A 24,053-nucleotide genomic window follows, 5' to 3' on the forward strand; every position below is an offset into this window, starting at 1 on the left:
TCAAGGCCAGCCTGGCCAACATAGTGAAACTCCATCTCTACTAAAAATACACAAAATTAGCTCGGTGTGATAATAGGCAACTGTAATCCCAGCTACTATGGAGGCTGAAGCAGGAGAATCGCTAGAACCTGGGAGATGAAGTTGCAGTGAGCCAAGATCATGCCACTGCACTCCGGCCTGGGCAGCAAGAGTGAATCTCCGTCCAAAAAAATAAATGAATGAATGAATAAAGAAAGTAGTTTGGTATTTTGTTGTTGTTGTTGTTTTGTTGTTGTTTCTTAGAGAGTCTCACTCTGTCACTCAGGCTGGAGTGCAGTGGCACGATCTCAGCTGATTGCAACTTCCACCTCCCAGGTTCAAGCGATTCTCCTGCCTGAGCCTCCCAAGTAGCTGGAATTACAGGTGCTCAGCTAATTTTTACATTTTCAGTAGAGACAAGGTTTCACTATGTTGGCCAGGCTGGTCTCAAGCTCCTGACCTCAAGAGATCTGCCCACCTTGGACTTCTAAAGTGCTAGGTTTACAGGCGTGAGCCACTGAGCCCAGGGTTTTTTTTGTTGTTGTTGTTTTTTGTTTTTTGTTTTGTTTTGTTTTGTTTTTGTTTTTTCCTACAGACAGTCGTACTCTGTCACCCAGGCATCTCCCTGACTGCAATGACACCATCTCAGCTCACTGCAACCTCCGCCGCCTGGGTTGAACTGATTGTCCTGCCTCAGCCTCCTAAATAACTGGGACTACATTCACATACCAACGTGCCCAGCTATTTTTTTGTAGAGACTGGGTTTCATCATGTTGGCCAGGATGGCCTTGATTTCTTGACCTAATGATCTGCCCACCTCAGCCTCCCAGCCTAGTTTCGTAGTTTATTTTCCAGTTGGTTTTCGGAAGACCCTTCCTGGTTCAGAAAACCCATCCACTTAGATCTTAATATTTAACGTACTGCTCTCTCTCCTCCACTTCAAGAAGGGCACCTCATCGAAAAGCCCTAAAAGCCGGGGAGGAAGGTTCAGTATCACCGAGCATCTGGGACATTCACAAAGAGCTGCAGGAACTTGGTCGGACTATGAGAGCTTTCCTCCCCCACCAGCTCAAACCCACCCTGCCACACCTGCCCAGAAATGGAGTTACTGACAACTCTTGTATCATAAAGGGAGAGCCCTTTACAGGAAAAGGCATAGATGGAGCTGATGAGGCCAAGAGCTCTGCCTTGCTCTTCCCGGTACGCGCCTGACTCCTGCCAGGCTTTCCAAAGGAGCAGTGGTTCCTGTATCCCGAGGAACTGAGCAGTTCACGACCAATGGACACGTCCTGGCCTCCTTGGTGGAGAGGGACCTCGAGCCACTCTGGTGTGCCCCAGGCTCTCCATCCCGTAACCCAAAGGTCCCAGGGCAATCGCTGCCTCCGACTCGATTCCCGGGGGACCCTGGTCCGCTGCAAAGCCCCTGTGAGGTGCAACCCTGGGTCCCGGGGAGCCAACAGAGCGAGTCTCCACCCCAGGACGGAAGCCCCCCCTGACGCTCGTCCACTCTCCCGGGCACCGGGCACCGCGCGCCGCGGACCCTGGGCGTTCTACGACCAGCCGTGGTCTCAGCTGCGAGTGCGGGCAGGCCCCGGGGCCAGGAGCAGCTTGAGTTTGCCCCACGGGTCCCCCATTTCACAATCCCTGCACTCCAGGCCAACTCTTCCGGGGTCTCTGTGCACCCAGGCCTCCCTGCCCCGAGCCCTCCGAGCCCCTTGGCGAGGACCTCAGCCCGGCTCCCGCCCTGGCTCACCATGAAGCCGGCGGACAAGCCCAGCCGCGACCGGGGTCCAAAGCGCCAGCCCCGCGGAAGCCGCGCTGTTTCCCAGCAACCGTTGGGCGATGCCGCAGTAAGTCGCAAGATCACGCGAGACTCCGCCCGGAGGCAGCCAAAGGAGGGCTGGGTCCCTAGAGACGGGCGCGCCTCCCTAGAGACGGGCGCGCCTCCCTAGAGACGGGCGCGCCTCCCTAGAGACGGGCGCGCCTCCCTAAGAGACGGGCGCGCCTCCCTAAGAGACGGGCGCGCCTCCCTAGAGACGGGCGCGCCTCCCTAGAGACGGGCGCGCCTCCCTAGAGACGGGCGCGCCTCCCTAGAGACGGGCGCGCCTCCCTAAGAGACGGGCGCGCCTCCCTAAGAGACGGGCGCGCCTCCCTAAGAGACGGGCGCGCCTCCCTAAGAGACGGGCGCGCCTCCCTAAGAGACGGGCGCGCCTCCCTAGAGACGGGCGCGCCTCCCTAGAGACGGGCGCGCCTCCCTAGAGACGGGCGCGCCTCCCTAGAGACGGGCGCGCCTCCCTAGAGACGGGCGCGCCTCCCTAGAGACGGGCGCGCCTCCCTAGAGACGGGCGCGCCTCCCTAGAGACGGGCGTCAGGAGGAACCGTCAGGGAGGACGTTGGGAAGATCTCGCTGGCGGCACGGAAGCCTTTCGCTGCAGTTCGCGTTCTGTTTTTTTGCGGGAACCTCAGCTCCAAGAGGGAGGACCGTTCACGTCTGTCCTTCAGCGCCCAGTACGGCTCCCGGCAGGTGCTCAGTGGCTGAATGAGTGAATGAAGGACCTGTGAATGAATGATCCATCTGCCACCCAAAGCTCGGGGACGTCACCCACATGAGATTCAAACCTGGGCAGAGACTCTACCCCCGGGACTCACCGCCTCCGCCCACCTTGAGGGGCCCTCCCAGCTGCTGCGCAGGCGGGTTTAGGCACACTCAAAACACAGGAATAGGAAAGAAAAACCAGGAAGTACTCCCTTCGCAAAAATAAACTGCTCTTCCCCAGTCCTCAGGGATGATGAGAAAACGGAGGCTTCCAGACAGGCCCTGCAGAAAACAGCTGCCACTTCCTTTTCTAGCAAGTCTCTCTTCTGAAAACTATGGGCCATTTTACAGTTTCTAAATTACCGGTATCTGCTACAAGCTCCTGCCACCTGTTTCTATTGCAGCAACATCACTTCAAGCCCAGTCACATGGATTCTTCCCAAAAAACAGACTGCTAGCATTTCAAATGTCCTCATATTCAAAATGTTCCATTACCTGCTTCAGGATTACCATCAAAGTCTCCTCCAAATACACTACAAATGACCTAACCAAACTTTTAAGCCCAGGGGAGACTGGCTCAACCCTGAGAAATGTGCACTCACCAATGTAAATCTGGCGGTCAAACCGGCCGGGCCAGATCAGGGCCGGGTCCAGGATGTCAGGGCGGTTGGTGCTGGCCAGCACCACAACCTTGGTGGCTGAGTTGAACCCTGGACACAGGAGAAGCAGGTGAGACTATGTGGCAAACCCGATGTGTGAATGACAGGTAACCAGCCTAGCCTCCACGAACTGGGAACCCCACAGCCTGTCTCAGGAGGCACAGACAAGTCCCAAGGCGTGGGTCCTCCTCATACTGACTTATGACTGCCTCTGATACCACTTGGTGCTGGACTGGATGAGGGCAGGCCAAAGGCTACACAGGAGATGGGTGCCCAGCAGAGGGAAAGGATGAGAAAAGCTGGGTGCCCCACTTCCCTCCTCTCTCCAATCAGTGCTCTTCAAATATCAAAACAGTCATAAGCTATTTAGAATTACCATTGGGTACTACAGTCAAAAAAAAATATTTAGGAAATGGTTTTGACCTGTAGAGAAAAGTGTTACTAACACAGCAGCCCTGACTGCTGTCTTCAAAAAGGCCTGCTCGCAAGGGCAGTGTGTGGGCACTGTGATTTCGGAGCATTCCCCCCATTCCCTGAGAACAACAGCTCCCTGTGCCCAAACCCTTTGTGCAAAGCCTGATGCATGCCAGACAGAGGGTGCTGCGAACACCCTGGCTTCCTTGTCAAAATCTGGCATGCATGGTCACAGCTTGCTGCTGGGAGAAGTCAGCGAGTCCCAGGTGGCTCCACTGGAGTAAGGTTCCACACTGCACCTGGCCTCCCAGTGACCCAGTTGGCCTTCTGCCCTGGCTGATTTTGCTGTGTCCTTTAATGCTAATGAATCACAGCCACGAGTATAACTACAGGCTGAGTCCTGTGACTTCTAGCAAGTCACCACATCAGGGGTGGTCTCAGGGACCAGAACACTGCCCTAAAGCCAAAGAGAAATCAAATCTGCCAGATGTCTAAGTGACAGCTCTCCCAAATCTGAAGGCTGGCACAGATGCCTGAATGTGCCCAATAAGGCTGTAGCAGGACTGACAGGTGACCATCAGTCACATCTCAGCTGGAATCACTCTGGGAGGAGGCAGGCCTGGGGGTGTCTGTGAGATTCTGGGTGAGGCAGTGACAGCGAGACAAGGCTCAGAGTGGAAGGAGCACGGGCTGTGTGTGCACCACCCTGTGGGCACCGTCAGGAGCACCCGTGCTTGTCTACCTGATGCCCCTCCCCAGAGAGGCAGCTGCCTCCCCACTCCAGAGAAACCCTTTCCATCTCGGGGCAGGGGAGTGCACTGCCTCTGCCTATCACAAGCACTGAAGGAGGCCTGTGAACCTAACACAGCTTTCTCCATCACATTTGCCTGAGAGAAGACTTCCTTAAAACACAACAATCAGGGATTCTTTTCTTGGGGGTGACTTTAGAGAAAAAGGCTGGTGCAGACAGGCTGCTGCGGTCTGCACACACTGTCCATCTCCACCAGCATCAGGTTCAGGGTGTTCTCCTGCTCACTCTGGCCTCCAAAGTTCCCTCGGCCTTGCTTCCTGCCAATTGCATCAATCTCATCCATGAGTAAGATACATGGAGCATTTCTTCGGGCCATTGCAAACATATCATGCACCTGAAAAGGGAATCCACACAGAGTCCGTTTTGCTACTGGCCGAAGACAGGAATGCCGGTTCTCCTCCACCCTCTTCTCGGAGACCTCTGACCCATTCTGCCTGCGTGCACCAGCACCTCCACAGGTGCCCACGGCCAGGGCCCCACCCCGAGCTATTCAAGTTGACCAGTCCTGGTCAAGCCACCGTTCTGACGCTGCCTGCAGCGGTTCCATCCACCTACCCTTGCTGGCCCAGCACCGACAAACATTTCCAGGAACTCTGACCCATTCACAGTGATAAAGGGCACACTGGCTTCCCCTGCAGTTGCTTTGGCAAGAAGTGTCTTTCCTGTACCAGGAGGACCAGTGAGCATGGCTCCCTGAAACGAAAGAAGACAGCAGGTTCTTAACAGGGGAGCAGCTACTACACAGGACAGAGTGCACTGGGAATTTGTTTTCCGCCACAGGTCACTTCTGAGATTGCCTAAGAAGAATCCCACCAAATGTATACCCTTAAAACCTGAGAGTTTTTTTCTTTTTATTATTTTTTTTCTGAGACAAGAGTTTCACTCTTGTTGCCCAGGCTGGAGTGCAATGGCACGATCTCAGCTCACAGCAACTTCTACCTCCCAGGTTCAAGTGATTCTTCCTGCATTGGCCTCCCAAGGAGCCAGGATTACAGGCATGCGCCACCACACCTGTCTAATTTTTGTATTTTTAGTAGAGATGACGTTTCTCCATTTTGCTCAGGCTGGTCTTAAGCTCCCAATCTCAGCTGAGCTGCCTGCCTTAGCCTCCCAACGTACTGGGATTACAGGCATGAGTCACCACGCTCAGCTAATATGTGCTGCTTTTAAAATGAATGCATATTTACCACAAAAAAGGTCAAACATTATAGAGATAATATAGAAAATGAAAACCTTCATGTTCTTTACTTAGATGAGTCTGTTATTTCTGCAGGAAAAGATCCAGGGGTAGACTTCCTGGATCAAAGGTTCTGAATGTTTATTTATTTATTTACTTAGTTACTTATTTTTTAATTTATTTTTTTTTGAAACACAGTCTCAATCTGTTGCCAGGCTGAAGCACAGTGATGCAATCTCGGCTCCGGGCAACCTCCGCCTCCTGGGTTCAAGTGATTCTCCTGCCTCAGCCTCCCAGGCAGCTGGGACTACAGGCGCACACCACCACACCCAGCTAATTTTCATATTTTTAGTAAAGACGGGGTTTCAACATCTTGGCCAGCATGGTCGCCATCTCTTGACCTCGTAATCTACCCACCTCTGCCTCCCAAAGTGCTGGGATTATAGGTGTGAGCCACGGCACCCAGCCTTGTATGTTTATTTTAATGATTACTGTCAAACTGCTCTCCAGAATCAGTGATACTGATTCACACTCCCACAAGGAAGAAACAGCAGCCTGCATCTCCAAATCCTTGGCCACAGAGAATGTGTTCAGCTCTGGAACCTTGCAGACCTGAAGGACAGAAACACCACCTCATTCTTAAGCTGTCTTTTCAGCTGTTAAGACTGAGGATACAATGGTGTTTACTGGCTGTTTTCTCTGACTGTATCTACTGTGGCTTCACCAATTCACACCCTTCTATCACACCTGTTTCTTTTATGGATTATTGTCATGCCTGAATATTGGGATATAAAAGGCATTCCTGGATTGCTGTTTCTAGTCAAGGCTGGGGGCCAATATCTGACTATCTCAAAAGGGATCCTAAGGCTTTGGGGGATTTTTCTTAAGTGTTTAAGAAGAAAACAAAAGACATAAAGGTGAGAGGGGACACAAAAGTCAAACCAATGCCAGTGTTGGAGCCCAAAACCCAACACGGCTCTTCTGTGGCAGGGTGGGGCCTGACACATGTCAGCCCACTGTGGACAGTCGTGACACACTACAGCAGGACACAAGTCTCTTGTGCCAGCCCTGCTGACCTAAGAGCATGCCAGAGACAGAAGGAGGCTGGACTCGCCCACGCACACTCCATCTCACTCAGGTGCTCCAGGAAATTCACCCACCATGACCACACACACAGCCACTCTTCATGATGGATTCTCACAGGGGGATGCCACAGACAGTGGTGATTTTGGGAAATCACTGTACTTCATACCCGAGAAATGGAAAGCCAGATGGGTCCTGACCCCACTAACTCTTTCCTGACATCCACAGCAAAGCACAAGGCCTGTGACATGACACGGCTGACAGAGCCCCCTCTCACAACAAGAGCCCAGGCCTACTGGGATAGAGGGGAACGACATGCCATGTGAGAGGCCTTCCCTGGTATCTGACTGCCTCATGCACTCCGTCAATTACACAGACTTTCCCCCGCAAATATTTGCATATGAAAAAGATGTAATAGACATAACTTTAAAAACAAACAAACAAAAAACAGGTATGGTGGCTCACACCTGTAATCCCAGCACTTTGGGAGGCTGAGGCGGGTCACGTGGGGTCAGCAGATCAAGACCACCCTGGCCAACATGGTGAAACCCCATCTCTACTAAAATTACAAAATTTAGCCAGGCATGGTGACATGCACCTATAATCCCAACCACTCAGGAGGCCAAGGCAGGAAAATCACTTGAACCTAGGAGGTGGAGCTTGCAATGAGCTGAGATTGCACCACTGCACTCCAGCCTGGACAACAGAACAAGATTCTGTCTCAAAAAAATAAAATAAAATAAAATTCTGCAAGGCAAAGAGAACCACACACTGCAGCGCCTGAATATGAGCAGAGGTGAGTGGCAGCTGCCAGTAGGGCTCCACCACGAGCAGGAGGCCCCAGCTCTGCACGTCCATCACACGTCACACAAGCCAGCTTCCCGGCCTCGTGCTCACCAAGGGAGAACAGAAGTCTGTGACCTCCTGGCTTCACCTAGGTTCACAGTGCTTGGTGTAAGAATTATCTGTTGTTTGGAACAAACATCCCAGTGAATACCACCTCATGGAGAGGGGCCTGTGGTGGGTGGACAAGGCTACCTCCACGATCTGGCTGTCCTCAGCCTGGTCAAAGTCCAGAGACGACTTAAAGGGTCTGTGAATGGAGTTTCTGTGAATTCAAGTATTTCTCAGAAAAAGCACCATGGCTTCTGTCAGGCCCCCACAAAGGGTCATGACCCCAAAATGACACTGAAAGATAAACTCGCCTTCTAAGAAGCCAGAACCACCACACTGACCCATGGCACCAGCAACGCACTGGCTGCCCCGGCTGCACACACCCGCCCCTGGCCAGGTAGTGGGCTTTCCAAAAGGCACTACATCTGGTCCGAAGCCTGTTCATGCAGGCTGCACCTGCTGCTTCATGTCATTATTAATAAAGTAATAAAACATGAGTGAGAAGCAACTGTGACCCACAGCCACCTCTGGCTTTTACTTGAAGTTCAGGATATTACTATGTTTTCTAAAACCAATACCTTTGGAATTTTTGCTCCCAAGTCCTGACACTGCTTGGGATTCTTCAGGAAATTCACGAATTCCATAATTTCCCATTTGGCTTCTTCACAACCAGCTACGTCTGCGAACCGCACATCGATGTTGCTCTTTAAGACCCTTGTTGTTGTCTCACCAACGCTGAAGAGGCTCTGTCCTCGTCCACTGGGCCCAGCTCCCATCGGGCCCCTCCTGACAGCATAGAGAATAATTCCAACCAGGAGAAGGGTGGGCACCAGGCTTCACAAGAAAGAGCTGGAAAATTGAAGAGAACTACTCATCATGCTCAGATCAGAAATAGCACCTTCATGCCAGGCACGGTGGCTCACATCTGTAATCCCAGCACTTTGGGAGGCTGTGGTGTGAGGATCTCTTGAGCCCAGAAATTCAAGACCAGCCTGGACAACATGGCAAGACCCCATCTGTACAAGAAATATAATAATGGCTGGGTGCAATGACTCACACCTGTAATCTCAGCACTTGGGGAGGCAGAGGCAGGTGGATCCCCTGAGGTTAGGAGTTCGAGACAAGCCTAACCAACGTGGTGAAACACCATCTCTACTAAAAGTACAAAAAATAGCTGGGCGTGGTGGCATGTGCCTGTAGCCACAGCTACTCAGGAGGCTGAGGTGAGGGGACTGCCTGTGCCTTGGAGTTCAAGGCTGCATTGATTACACAAGTGCACTCTAACCCGGATGATAAAGCAAAACCCTGTCTTTCAAAATAGACCACTCTAGGACTTCGTTTTGCTACACAAAAGGGAGCAGGTTTTTTCTGTGTGTGTGTGTGTGGGTGGGTGGGTGGGTGTGTGTGTGTTCCATTTTATTTAGTAATTTTTTAGACAGTCTTGCTTAAAGCAATTCTCCCACCTCATCCTCCAGAGCAGCTGGGACTACAGGCACATGCCACCATGCCCAGATGATTTTTGTATTTTTAGTAGACACGGGGTTTCACCATCTTGGCCAGGCTGGTCTTGAACTTCTGACCTCAAGTGATCCACCCACCTCGGCCTCCCAAAGTGCTCGGATTACAGGTGTGAGCCACCATGCCCAGACTGTGTTGTGTGTGTGTGTTTTTTTTTTTCTTCTTTTTTTTTTGAGATAGGGTCTCACTGTCACCTAGGCCGGTGGGCAATGGCACACTCACAGTAACCTTGAACTCCCAGGGTCAAGCGATTCTCCTGCCCCAACCTCCTGAGTAGCTAGAACCAAAGGCATGCGTACCACCACACCAAATAATTTTTTTTTAAGTTTTTAAAGACACACAGTCTCACTACGTTGTCCAGGCTGGTCTTGAACTTCTAGCCTTAAGCAATCCTCTCTCCTCGGACTCCCAAAGCACTGCGATTACCTCTGTGAGCCATCACAGCAACTGTATTTTTTTTTTTTTAATGTGTCAAAGTCCATCCAGCACGAGGCCTCTCCAGTTCTGAAGGCTGCAGTCATAGGCATTTGTCTCCTGATGCAACCTGTGGCTGGTTTGATAGGGTACGGAGGGTGACAAATTCCACTGCCCACCGCCTCCACCTGGCCAAGCAGCTCTGCGGGAGCTTTCCCTCTCTGAGGAGGTGCCCCCAGCAGACTCAGCAAGGCCTCCTCACACCAACCAGGCTTGTCCCATAACAGGAAAACACCAAATGTCTTCCTATTAATCCTTCTTCTTGCTCTTTGGAGGCATGGGGCCTTACATCCAACCAAGCATTCCTGGCAACTCAAAAAGCAAAGACAAAACAAAAGTCAGCCATACACAACACCCAGATAACATCTGGGAGCTCCAGCAGGAGACCACAGGTACTTCAGGCCCTGCCATTAGAGTCTGCGAATTAATCACCAAAATTCCACCTGCCTCACCTTCTCTCACCCCACTGTTACCCCTACTCTGCACTTAAACATACGTCTCAAAGAAACCACCTGAACCACTATAATTCCCATTTTTACTCTGTCCTGGCTAAAGCTGGTGCTTGGCCTTGCACTCTTGGTTGAGTTTCCAATTCAGATCAGAAGGGCCTGAGAAGACTTGAGCAACGACATCCCCAGGAAGTCAACATGACAAAAGGATCCAGGCTTAGCAACACTGACTTCGGTGCTGAGTCCTGGGATGCACAGAGCACTTCATCTGGTCTTTGCTGTCGCGTCCATAATCATTTTAAAAACGTATGACACAGTGGAAACCCAAGTTAACCTAAGAACCATGGGAAGCTTGGCATGACTGAGTGTCAGGCACCATACAGAGCTGCAGGGTCCTGCGCAGGGACCCGCAGCACCTGGGAGGATGGGGCAGGGCTGCCCAGCAGGGAGCCTGGTGAAGTCACAGGAGCACAAGCCCCACCTCTGCACACTAATTCAACAGTTCTGCAGGAGTGGCAGGTAGAAATGATGGTAGGGCTTTCAGACAGGGCTCCCTCGGCGATCCCACTGCAGGGCCCAATTCTGGAAGCTCCCAAGACGTCAGGGATTTTGTGCTCTAATGATGACACTCAATGTCTGTTTTTCTTTTTTAAGGCTGCCTCATCAAGTATTTTCCTACTCCAATTCTCTTCTCATGAAAGACAGTTAAAAACACACACACACATATATATATATATATAAACCTATTTATAAAACCTATATATAAACATATTTCTCGCTAGAGACATTATAAATAATAGCAGATGGCTATATATGCTTGAGAAACACATTCCAAAGCAGGTTATACACTGCATTTTTGCTTTGTATTCAGACAGAGGCTCTTTCCCACCCTCCTCACCCATCGCTCTCAGTGGTGTACACCACCGCCACCTGGTTGTGGGGCTCGATCTCCAGCTCCCACTGGGCAGACTCCAGGTTCCATTCAAAGGTGTAAACACTGCTGATGTTAAACCACATGTACTTCTGCAAAGATCAAGAGCAAGTTTAGGGCACACTACTGCGTCCCACGCTGAACCCGCCCTCACACACACACACCTCCCACAGCCCCTTCTTGTAGCCTTAATCTCCGTAACATGCACAAGACCTATGCCAAGGCTAGTTCCAAAGGAAACTCTACTAACAGCAGAAGACCCTCTGGTTCTGGCCCCATGAACCGTAGTCTTTACATTCTAGATGAAAGTGTAAACTGTGCAACAGCTGCTGAGGTGTGCCTTTGTCTCCTTTTATTTTGAGACAGAGTCCCACTCTATCACTCAGACTGGAGTTCAGTGGGATGATCTCAGCTCACTGTAACCTGCACCTCCTGGGTTCAAGCAGTTCTCATGCCACATCCTCCTGAGTAGCTGAAAGTACAGGCACAGGTCACCACACCCAGCTAACTACTATATTTTTTGTAGAGACGGGGTTTCACCATGTTGGCCAGGCTAGTCATTAACTCCTGACCTCATGTGATCCACCTGCCTCAGCCTCCCAAAGTGCTGGCATTGCAGGTTTCAACCACCATGTCTGGCTGTCCCTTTTTTCTTTTTACCCTTTTTTCTTTGTCTCTTCTCTTCCCCTAGTCCTTGATGAGTTGTTCTTATACACTGCAAGGCAAATCTGAATCCTAGTTATAGTCTCATGAGGGCTCCTGTCCTACTTGGAAGACTTTGTTATTGATAACGTGCCAATAAGAAAAACATCACAATTAGAGGTTGATGGATACTAAAAGGATATTTTACTGAAAAAAATAGAAAACTACGTTTTTACATTAAATCAGCTTCTGTCTGGAATACTCAGCCTTAAACCCACCCTCACCTCAGAAGAGGTCCCAGGGGCAGGAATAACATGCACAAATTGTTTTTTCACGACTTCCAGCCAGTTCACCTGGGAAGAAGAGAAAAATTATCAGCACAGCTGAAGCAGTGAGTATGACAGTCAACAGCAAACCAGGGGCCTCATCCTGAGACCAGTCCCACAGTGCAGACCTGGCTCCAATGGCGTCTGGGAGGCCGCATCCACTCTGCTGTGCAGATTCTAATTTTGTTTTCTCACTAATTTGGACATTTCTAGCCTGGCCTGTGCATGTAATTCAAGAAGAGGAGTTACAATTTGGTATATATGAACACCAACAATTCCAAAGTAACTTAAAAATCTGTAAGAAAGGCCAGGCATAGTGGCTCAGACCTGTAATCCCAGTACTTTGGGAGGCTGAGGAGGGTGGATCACTTGAGGCTAGGAGTTAGAGATAAGCCTGGCCAATGTGGTGAAACCCGATCTCTACTAAAAATGCAAAAATTGGCTGGGCACGGTGGCTCAAGCCTGTAATCCCAGCACTTTGGGAGGCCAAGGAGGGTGGATCACGAGGTCAAGAGATCAAGACTATCCTGGCCAACATGGTGAAACCCTGTCTACTAAAACTATAAAAATTAGCTGGGGGTGGTGGCATGCCCCTGTCGTCCCAGCTACTCGGGAGGCTGAGGCAGGAGAACTGCTTGAACACAGGAGGTGGAGGTTGCAGTGAGCTGAGGTCTCGCCATTGCATTCCAGCCTGGCTCCCGGCGATGGAGAGAGACTCTGTCTCTCAAAAAAAAAAGAAAAAAAAAAGAAAAAATACAAAAATTAGCCAGACGTGGTCGCATGTGCCTGTAGTCCCAGCTACTCAGAAGGCGTAGGCAGGAAGAACTGCTTCATCCCGTGACACAGAGGTAGCAGTGAGCCAAGATTGTATACTATACTACAGCCTGGGTAACATAGCGAGACTCCATTTCAAAAAAAAAAAAAAAAAAAAAAAAAAAACTCTAAAAGGAGTGTAAGTCTCAGACTGTCAATATAACCAAGTCTTACAGAACTGACCCAGAAACATTGTCCCTCCGCAGATGCCACAAGAAAATGGTGCCAGCAAGAATGACAATGCAGCCCCAAAGGCCTCCATGCATCCACCCAGCAGAGAACACAGCCCCTGAGAGCTGGGTGCAGCAAACACACAACTTGAGGATGAAGCCATTTCGCGATGTATAATGACAACATTGCTGCTCCTTCTGCTCTCCACAGAATCTGAAACCACTACAATACTCTTCCCTTGGAAACTAATGATTACTCAGGGTCACATGATGAACATCAACATGCTCACGATAGGTGCCTCTTGGCCTTAACACCACAACCACGTCAAGGTCAGCATGTCAAGACCCCTAGAAAGGAACTCACAGGAGCTCTGGGATCTGTCCAGAACCCACGCACCAACAAGCATCTTGGGCCAATGTATCTGCCTCAACCCTCCTGCTCACGGCAGCAGCTGTGCATGGCACAGCAACAGCAGAGAGGGGCTGCAGAAGCCCTCCCCTCCTCCCGTGCGGAGTCGTCAGGGACATCTCTGAAAGGCACGTGCTCTGAGGCCAGACAAAAAGGCATTGCGTGGTGGTTCATAACTGTAATTACAGCACTTCAGGAGGCCAAAGTAGGAGCATTATCCGAGCCCAGGAGTTTGAGACCATAAGGAGATCCTGTCTCTAAAAACGAAACTACGTTCTTTATAGTTCCAGCTACTCAGAAGGCTTAGGTGGGAGGCTGGCTTCAGGCTGGAAGGTCGAAGCTGCAGTGACGTGACTTCACACCACTGCACTCCAGCCTGGGCAACAGAGCAAGATCCTATCTCAAAAATAAAAAGGTCTTGGCCACAAACCTTGGTGGAAAAACAAGACTTTCCTACAGAAAGAAGTTCAGATCTTAACAGTGCATCACTTAGCAAACATCTTTCTCAGGATGACTGGGAAACACAGCAGCTGCCCCTCTGTAACTTTATGATAAAGCCTGAGCAGCATGTCACCAGACTTCAGCACCCTGGCAGACCCATGCCCAGTGATGGACAAGTGGAGGCTTGCTGGTGCCACATGCCCCTGTGCAAAGACACAAAGCCCCAGCTGCTGTCCAGAGCCACCCTGCAGGGGACAGGGGTGCACTGGGCAGAGAAAAGTTCTGAATTAGACACTGACGATAAATGGACCATCAGAACTTACTCACAGAAGCCGAAGCCAAAAAAAATAAAAATAAAAGGCCAAGATGTTAAGGAAGCTTCTGCCTTGCAAGAAAATGAGCTTTATACCCTCTGCAAAGAGTAATACTATGTCTCATCTCTGTCCTGAGGGTGGGACTGTCCAGGACATCCATCACACAATGCACTTTCAATGCAGGCCTCAGAGCTCACAGCTTCCTTAGTTCACTGCACACCACACACATGGGGCACACCACTACAGCAGCCCCCTTCCTGGTAGACAAATTATAAATTTCTCTCACCAGACCTCTGGCCAGGTAATACTGTACAAAATGCTTCCAAGTGATTTCTCTTCCAGGATCTCAAAAAGAGAAGTTGAAAAATTCCATGGCAACACCTGCCCCAAAAAAGGCCAGACCGCGGAAATCCTTGTCATCCCAGGGGAAGTCCCCCTGTGGAAAAAAGAAAACAGGTTTTCCAGTTAAATGAAGGGAGATTCTTCATGAAAATAGCTATTTTCTTTTTCAGACGTTATTAGAAAAGACCCTCCCCTCCTCACCCTACACAATGCAGCCTCAGTCCCTCTCAAGAGGAAATATGTTTAGGCAGTGTATAAAACACACCGAAAGCTGCAGCTCACCAGATGCCCCAGGAGGAGCAGAAAGTCCACAGAGGGTGCTGTGTTTGAGCCATTGCTGCTAGGGTTATCTCTTATCTGAGTATTTTAATATCCAGATAGAGGACAGACATGGTGGCTCACGTCTGTAGTCCCAGCACTTAAGGAGGCCAAGGTGAGAGGACTGCTTGAGCCCAAGAGTTCAAGACCAGCCTGGATAACATAGGGAGACCCTGCCTCTACCCCCACCAAAAAAAAAAAAAAAAAAAAAAAAAAAACTTAGCTAGGAGTGGTGGTGTAAGCCTGTGGTTTCAGCTGCTCCAGAGGTAGAGGTGAGAGAATGATCTGAGCCTGGGAGTTCAAGGCTACAGTGAACAGTGATCACATCAATGCACTCCAGCCTGGACGGCAGAATGAGACCCTATCTCAAAATCATAATAATAAAATCCAGAGAGAAATCTCAGCACATTCTTAAAAATTCATTTTATTTATTTTTTTGAGACAGGGTCTTGCTTGGTTACCAGGCTGGAGTGCAGTGGCATGATCATAGTTCACTGCAACCTCAATCTCCCAAGCTCAAGCAATCCTGCCTCAGCCTCCTAAGTAGCTGGGAGCAGAGGTGCACACCACCATGCCTAGCTTTCTTTTTTTTTTTTTTTTTTTTTTTTTTTGTAGAGACAAGGTCTCACTATGCTGCCCAGGTTAGTCTCAAACTCCTAAGCTCAAGCAATCCTCCTACTTCGGCCTCCCAAAGTGCTGAGATTACTGGTATGAGCCACTGCACCCAGCTACAGTATACTTACAGTATACTTTAGAAGTTAATTTCTTTGAAACTTATGAACTAATTCAACAGCACACCTTTAAACAAGCAGAAAGATAGATAACGGGTTTGAATTTATGTGTTCTCCCAGAATTTCAATGTTGGAACTCAACCCCTAAGGTGAAGATATTAGGAGGTGGACCCCAAGAAGGGGTCAGGTCCCAAGGGCTCTGCATCACAAGTGGGATTAGTGCCCTCACAATCCATCACCCAGGATGCAGTGCAGCAGTGTGATCATGGCTCACTGCAGCTTCAAATCCCAGGTTGATGCAATCCTCCTGCCTGAGCCTCCTGAATAGCTGGGACTACAGACATGCACCACCATGGCCAGCTAATTTTTCTTTTTCTTTTTTCTTTTTTGAGGCAGAGTCTCGCTCTGCTGCCAGGCTGGAGTGCAGTAGTACAACCTTGGCTCACTGCAACCTCTACCTCCCAGGTTCAAGTAATTCCCCTGTCTCAGTCTCCCATGTAGCTGGGACTACAGGTGTGCACCACCATGCCTGGCTAATTTTGTATTTTTAGTAGAGATGGAGTTTCACCATATTGGCCAGGATGGTCTCAATCTCTTTATCTCATGATTGGCTCACCTCAGCCTCCCAAAGTGCTGGGATTACAGGTGTGAGCCACTGCACGTGGTCTGACTTTTATATTTTTTGTAGAGATGGGGTTTCACCATGTGGTACAGGCTATGATCTTCGACCTCCGGCTTCCACAATTGTGAGTAGTAAATTTACCCTGTTTGTAAATTACCCAGTCTGATGTATTCCATTATAGCAGCAGGAACAGACAAAGGTGCACACAAACCTTCTTCATCCGCCTCCACCAGGCACAGCCACCGTGAGCACCTCTTTTCCTGCCTCTATCTCCTCCAGGCCCAGCATTCTTTAGCTCACCAGTTTCTGAAAGAAAGTCTGACTTCAAAATGCAATTACGTGTAATTTTCCGGAGAAAGAGGATTCAGAAAACAGAAAAACACTTCCCATCACACAATTGTAATAACACCAGTGCCTTCTGGAAATAAACAGAGAACAGGAAAAGGATGAGGCTAGGGACATTCTGCTGAGAAGTAGCTTCAGATACATCTAAAATCTCTCAAATTTCACCTTGCTGGCTTCATATTGAGCTTTAATAGCAAACCTTTTTGAGGTAACAGTCCCAAAATTGCCTGTAACTAGGGTAAAGAAAGAAATGAAGAAAATGATAAGGCAGAGTGCTATGGGTGGTCCCCCTTCTCTAGAGAACCAGGGAACACATGCCACCTGTTCTAAGCAGAGTCTGCCTCTCCTTCAAAAAATCTGGCCTCCTACATACACGTGTAACCCACAGACCTACTGGCCTCTTCCTGTTAACATTCATACAAGTTTCAGGACAAATAAGCCATGACACTGTCCACTTCAAATACAGTGTCACTCCAATGACCCCAAAATAACACTATGAAAGGCCAGAGAAGCCAAGGTGACCCCAGGAACAGCAAACATACTCGAAGATGGAGTAAAATTTGCACAAATTTAAGGACAAACAGGAGTCTTCAAAGAAACATTCATTTCATAGCAAGGCAAGTCACCACACCTCCCAATATGCTTTTATCTGTTTGCCCTCCCCATGCTCATAGGTAGCCAAGCAGGAAACATTTCACACGGGAAACACAAAATACCAATTTTGCCAATCCCAAAACCCACACGGTGATATAATTTTTAAATGATTTGTCAAGGCTTAGAATCTAAACCAGTTAAAAAGGTGCTAAGAGAGGAAAACAAAAAACAAGGTAGCTTGAGAAGGATGGGTAACACCCAGGAGCAAGCAGAGGGAAGACAGCGCCAACATCACACACTCACAGGACACCGCTCACACCCAGGAGAAAGCAGAGGGAAGACAGCATCAACATCACACACTCACAGCCCCACTGCTCAGTAAGCAGAGGGAAGACAGCACCAACATCGCACACTCACAGCCCCACTGCTCACACCCAGGAGCAAGCAGAGGGAAGACAGCCCCAACATCACACACAGCCCCACCGCTCACACCCAGGAGCAAGCAGAGGGAAGACAGCGTCAACATCACACACTCACAGCCCCACTGCTCAGTAAGCAGAGGGAAGACAGCGCCAACATCACACACTCAGCCCCACTGCTCACACTCAGGAGCAAGCACAGGGAAGACAGCACCAACATCACACACGCACAGCCCCACTGCTCACACCCAGGAGCAAGCAGAGGGAAGACAGCCCCAACATCACACACAGCCCCACCGCTCACACCCAGGAGCAAGCAGAGGGAAGACAGCATCAACACCACACACTCACAGCCCCACTGCTCACACCCAGAACCAAGCAGAGGGAAGACAGCACCAACATCACACACAGCCCCACCGCTCACACCCAAGAGCATGCAGAGGGAAGACGTCGCGTCAATACTACACACTCACAGCCCCAACGCTCTGACCCAGGAGCAAGCAGAGGGAAGACAGCACCAACATCGCACACTCACAGTCCCACCGCTCACACCCAGGAGGAAGCAGAGAGAAGACAGCGCCAACATCACACACTCACAGCCCCACCGCTCACATCCAGGAACAAGCAGAGGGAAGACAGCGCCAACATCACACACTCACAGCCCCACCGCTCACACCAAGGAGCAAGCAGAGGGAAGACAGCACAAACATCACACACTCACAGCCCCACTGCTCACCCAGGAACAAGCAGAAGCAGAAGGAAGACAGTGCCAACATCACACACTCACAGCCCCACCGCTCACTCCCAGAAGCAAGCAGAGGGAAGACAGCGCAAACATCACACACTCACAGTCCCACTGCTCACACCCAGGAGCAAGCAGAGGGAAGACAGCATCAACATCACACACTCACAGGCCACCGCTCATCAGTTCCCAAGTACAGCCCACACAGTAAATGCTTTAAAAGTGCTCAAATGTAAAACTTCACAGTCTGATTTTTCAAACTGGCCCTTTTAATGTTTTTTGGAGCTATTGATTTTTCTGAATTTGTGTTTCTTCCACTCCTCTTAAAGTATTTCTCAAACCTTTAGGGACAAAAGGATGAGGTTCTAGTATTTTAATGCTTTAATGAGATGGAGTCTCACTTTGTCGCCCAGGCTGGAGCGCAGTGGCACAATCTCAGCTCGCTTCAACCTTCGCCTTCTGGGTTCAAGGAACTCTTCTGCCTCAGCCTACCAAGTAGCTGGGATTACAGGCACCTGCCACTATGCCCAGCTAATTTTTGTATTTTTAGTAGAGACAGAGTTTTACCATGTTGCCCAGACTGGTCTCAAACTCCTGACCTCAGGTGATGTGCCGTCCTTGGCCTCCCAAAGTGCTAGGATTACAGGCGTGAACCACTGTGCCCGGCCCAGTTCTAATATTTTAGAAGAAAGAATCACACTAAGAAAAGCAACCACACTGTCAAGTTGATATACAGAAAAGTGAAAGAGGCCAGTTTTCCCTGGTCTTGTCTCTCTTCTTGCTTCATACACAGCATGTGCCCCCAGGTCCTCACACTGATGCACGTGTGGGGAACACCTTCTACTCTGCAGGGACATAGGGTCTCCAGGGACTTCAGTGGACACTGTCCCTGACATAAAGCACAGGCCCATGGCCTACAGAAGGACTGCAAGTAGGCAAGTGTGCTCTAAGGTAATGACAGTCTGCTCATCATTTCTGTTCTGCTTTCCAAACACGAGGCTTAGCTGGTCCTCAGTCAGATACACAGACACCAAGGTTGACTCCCATGCCTTCCAAAAGACACATCTAGCACCTTCCTTTGGAAAGTTTTTATCTCACCAGCTTTATTGAGATATCAACAACATAAAGACATAGAGAAGGTGTTGAATGTTGTAATGGCTCAATGTGGAAGCCAGAAAAGGGTAGAAGGGGTAGGGTGGAGTGGAGGGTACTCTGAGTTGTCTTGCTTCTTGTCCCCTGGTCACTCACTGTGGAAGTTCCTGTAAACCTCATGTTGCTAATGATGGTGATGAAAAAAACTTAACTTTGGGTGGTTTCGAACAGAGCCACCAGGAAAATAATGTCAGTCTGGCCTGCAGAGTCAGCTTCTGAAAGTCGACCTTCTGGAGGCACTGAAACAAGAGACCAGAGTAGCTTATTAGTTTCTCCTGCAATACAAAGTTGCACATTCTCACTGACCACACCGCTGGAAGGAGCAGGATGCAGGTTGAGGTGTGAGATTATTGCCTTAAATACCCCATTAGAAATATGGTTCCACAGCTGGGTGCGGTGGCTCAAGCCTATAACCCAGCACTTTCGGAGGCCGAGGCGGGTGGACCACGAGGTCAAGAGATCAAGACTATCCTGGTAAAGATAGTGAAACCCCGTCTCTACTAAAAAAAAAATACAAAAAAATTAGCTGTGCATGGTGGCGTGTGCCTGTAATCCCAGCTACTCGGCAGGCTGAGGCAGGAGAATTGCCTGAACCCAAGAGGCGGAAGTTGCGGTGAGCCCAGATCGCGCCATTGCACTCCAGTCTGGGTAACAAGAGCAAAACTCCGTCTCAAAAAAAAATAAAAAATAAAAAATAAAAAAAGAAATACGGTTCCACAGACTAAAAGGAACAATTCACTGCAGAAATACACTGCAAATTTTTATAGCTACAGCCTCCAACAGCAAGCAAAAAGTGCCCCAAAAAACAAAACTAAACAAACAAAAAAAAGTCTTAGAAACTGACACAATTTTAGTAACTTAAAATAGTGCAGCTTCAAAAACGTGATTATGAAACTAAAACATAAAATTGTGTAAAATTTAAATACAGATATATACTATGACTCATCTCTGGTCAACCAAGAAGTTAATTTCTTTTTTGTTTTTGAGATGGAGTTTTGCTCTGTCACCCAGGCTAGAGCGCAGTGGTGCGAGCTCAGCTCACTGCAACCTCTGCCTCCCAGGTTCAGATGATTCTCCTGCCTCAGCCTCCCAAGCAGCTGGGACTACAAGGCAACCACCATGATGCCCAGCTAATTTTTACATTTTAGTACAGACAGAGTTTCACCATGTTGCCCAGGCTGATCTCAAACTCCTGACCTCAGGTAATCCAGCTGCCTCAGCCTCCCAAAGTGCTGGGATGGCAGGCGTGAGTCACCGTGATTGGCCTCTTCTTTTGTTCTTTAAATGGGGTCTCACTGGAGTGCAGTGGCTATTCACAGCACAGACTATAGGCAGGTAACACAGCGTCCATGAAGAGATAAATATTTTTGTCAAGCCAAGAAAACAATTTTTCCAATCATCCATATTCTCTTCAGTCTTCAACAAGGAAAATGTTGGCCAGGCGCTGTAATCCCAGCACTTTGGGAGGCCGAGGCAGGCAGATCACCTGAGGTCAGGAGTTCAAGACCAGCTTGGCCAACAGGGGAAAGCCCTGCCTCTAGTAAAAATACAAAAATTAGCCAGAGGTGGTGGCAGGCACCTGCAATCCCAGTTACTCAGGAGGCTGAGGCAGGAGAATCACTTGAAACCAGGAGGTGGAGGTTGCAGTGAGCTGAGATTGAACCACTGTACTCCGGAATGGGCATCAGAGTGAAACTCCCTCTCAAAAAGAACAACAACAACAACAAAAATTACAACAAAGACATTGCAATAAAAGTAAATGTATTAAAAAACAAAATCTAAGCACTCAACAACCCAATACCAATTGTACCCAACAAAATTCCAACACAACCAAAGAATTTCTGTGTCCCCAATATTTTATTTTATTTTACTTTATTTATTTTTGAGACAGAGTCTCGCTCTGTCACTGAGGCTGGAGTACAGTGGTGCAATCTCGACTCATTACAACTTCCGCCTCCTGGGTTCAAGTGATTCTCCCTAACCCGGCCTCCCAAGCAGCTGGGATTACAGGTGTGCACCACTACGCCAGCTAATTTTTGTATTTTTAGTACAGACAGGGTATCACCACATTGGTCAGGTGGTCTCGAACTCCTGACCTCGGATGATCCACCCGCCTCAGCCTTCCAAAGTGATGGGATTACAGGTGTTAGCCCACAATATTTTATCATAAAGAAACAAGACCTGTAGCTGACAACACCTATGTTCTTCCAGCTGTGTCAACATTCAGGTTGAGGCAGACTCTGCAGGATATCACCCCAAAGTAAACTCATTCCCCAACTAATAACTTTCTAACTAACTACATTAATTCAAATATCCCTATAAAGACCACAATAGACTGAAAAGATGTGCTAAGAAAAAGATATTAAAATCTGGAAAAAAGAAAGCAGCTCAGAAGAATGATAAGCAGTAAAGACTGCGAGCTAACAAATGCTTCCGTGTGGTGAATGAGATCTACCCACTGCAGCAAATCATCCCAGCACCAACAGCACACAGTACCTGCCAGAGAGAGTAAGTAAACTCGAAGGATGCCAGGAATGCATGCTGCTGGAATGGGTGTTTGGAACCCACGGTGTGGGTCCACAGGAAACCTAAAGGAAGAACAGAAGATAGTCGCACTGCGCACTATAGGCTGCCAGGTGCTTCCTACTCACCTCACTTGATCCCCATTGCCCATCTGAGAAAGTAGAAATGGAGAGGAAATGAGTGCCTGAAGACAGCTGGCAGCTGAAGGTGTGCAGCGAGAACACTGGTTCCCCAATCTTCCAGGGCTCTTCCAGTACCACCCCAAAGACAGTGCGGCACCGGTGCTGGTGGCTTGTAGACACCAGGTAGCCTACAGCCCTGAAGGTACCAAGTATGACTATTTAGCGTTCCAAAACTTGATAAAACATCCAATTCCTTTGCTTTAGTTCACAATTTAGTCCTTTTGTGATTCAGCCTGGTTAAATCAGATGTCGTTCTCATGGCATATGTAAAGACCAAGACAGGAGTCTACCATTCCTTCTTGGAGATTTCTGCAAGTCAGTTCACAGTGCATAGTAGAGAACACTGGTAAATTAGTTTTTGTGTATGCAAAGCCAAGATGTGAATGTGGGCAAAACACAAACTCCCTTAAACAGGGCAAAGTGCTGTTGTCCTCTTCCCAGTCAGACCACAAATCAGTTGACCCAACTTACCTGGGTCCCACAGTCTCACACACAGCACACTGGTGCAACCTCAGCAGCCCTATGAGGCCCTGCCTTTCCTGGCCTCACTGCCTATCACTAGCCTCTTCCTGCTGCTCACAAAGAACACAAGGTTGCAGCTACCCTAGGGGAGGGCACTTTCTAGTCCACGTTCCCAGCAAGCTCATCTCAATCCCTCACTTTCTGCAGGGGCCTGACCGCCCCACCTAAAACAACAAATAACAGCGTTTTTCCCTCTTCCATTCCCTTTCTTAATTTTCAACTTCCTTTATTCTGCTTCCTTTGTCCAACATGCCTAGTACTTGCTTACTGTCTGGTTCCTCCTTGTACAGCATATAACCTCTACAAGAGCAAAGACAGTGGACAGCTTGCTAAATTAAAGATGACCACATGGAAACCTCCACAACGTAAGCTTCCATGAAGAGACCTGTTAGGTATTTTGTTTTGTGAGGCGGAGTCTCACTATCACCCACGTTGGAGTGCAGTGGCATGATCTCAGCTCACTGCAACCTCCGCCTCCTGGATTCAAGCGACTCTCCTGCCTCAGCTTCCCGAGCAGCCCGGACTACAAGGGCCCGCTACCACGTCCGACTAATTTTTGTATTTCCAGTAGATCCAAGGATTCAACCATATCGGATGAACAGGCTGGACTCAAACTCCTGACCTTGTGATCCACTCGCCTCGGCCTCACAAAGCGATAGCGTTACAGACGTGAGCCACCGTGCCCGGCAGGGTTTTTAACTATAGAGCAAGTTGCTAGGCCAGGCACCGTGGCTCACGCCTGTAATCCCAAGACTTTGGGAGGCAGAGGCCGCTGAACAAACAATAGTTTGCACAACTCTTTCGCGTCTCTTATCATATCTGGTTCGTGAGTAACGGCGAGGTGGAGAAAGCCGAATGCCACCGAGCCACAAGGCTGGTTTGCGAGGGGCCTAGACACAAGCGCAAATCGCTCAAAGCCCAGCTCTTTACAAAACCGAGCAAGTAGGCTAGGGGTCCCATTCCATGGTCCCAGGGTAGCAGGCATCCGGGAAACAGCGGGAATTCCGCAAGAAGTGGGTGGAAGAGGTAGCGGGGAGAAGAGCAGGAGCCTGGAGAGGGAGGGGGCGCCCAGCAGGAGCGCGGGAAGCGCGGCCCAGGGGCAGCTGGCCGCACTGTGGGGACCAAGTCAGCGCTCCCGCGCTTCCCCGCGGCCGGCGCAGGTGGATGGTGTGGTGCGGCGTCCAGCACAGCCCAGCTGCCCGGAACCGGCGCACAGCGCCTGCCTGCTCGCCTGGCGGGCCGTGCCCGGGGCTCTCACGCTGGTCCTGGCCGTCCTGCCGCCTCCTGGGCCACCGCCTCGCCACAACAAGGACAGGGCACGGCTGCCGCCTGACGGCTGGCCGCCGCCCGCAGCCGGCACTACATCACCAGTCCCCGGCCTCGCGCGTCCCGAGCGCGCGCGTGCGCAGTGGAATACCGAGTCTAGGCCCCGGCGCCCGCTGGGAGGCCTCGCGCATGCGCGACAGGGCCGCGGCGCCGGCT

At 49.7% G+C, this 24,053-nt stretch overlaps 1 protein-coding gene across 1 annotated transcript; it reads right to left on the reverse strand.

The window, feature by feature from the left end:
- Positions 1-1,011: 1,011 nt before the first annotated feature.
- On the reverse strand, positions 1,012-22,864 carry LOC141582956 (mitochondrial inner membrane m-AAA protease component AFG3L1-like). The gene is given in 13 exon segments (XM_074392404.1): positions 1,012-1,107; positions 1,223-1,836; positions 3,157-3,264; positions 4,619-4,772; positions 4,994-5,131; positions 8,171-8,441; positions 10,932-11,056; positions 11,891-11,959; positions 14,366-14,515; positions 16,304-16,414; positions 21,841-21,932; positions 22,052-22,177; positions 22,840-22,864. Coding segments are annotated over 13 exon segments (2,079 nt in total).
- Positions 22,865-24,053: the final 1,189 nt, after the last annotated feature.

The sequence above is a fragment of the Saimiri boliviensis genome, chromosome Y (assembly GCF_048565385.1).
Source record: "Saimiri boliviensis isolate mSaiBol1 chromosome Y, mSaiBol1.pri, whole genome shotgun sequence".
In the NCBI taxonomy this organism is placed as follows: Eukaryota; Metazoa; Chordata; class Mammalia; order Primates; family Cebidae; genus Saimiri; species Saimiri boliviensis.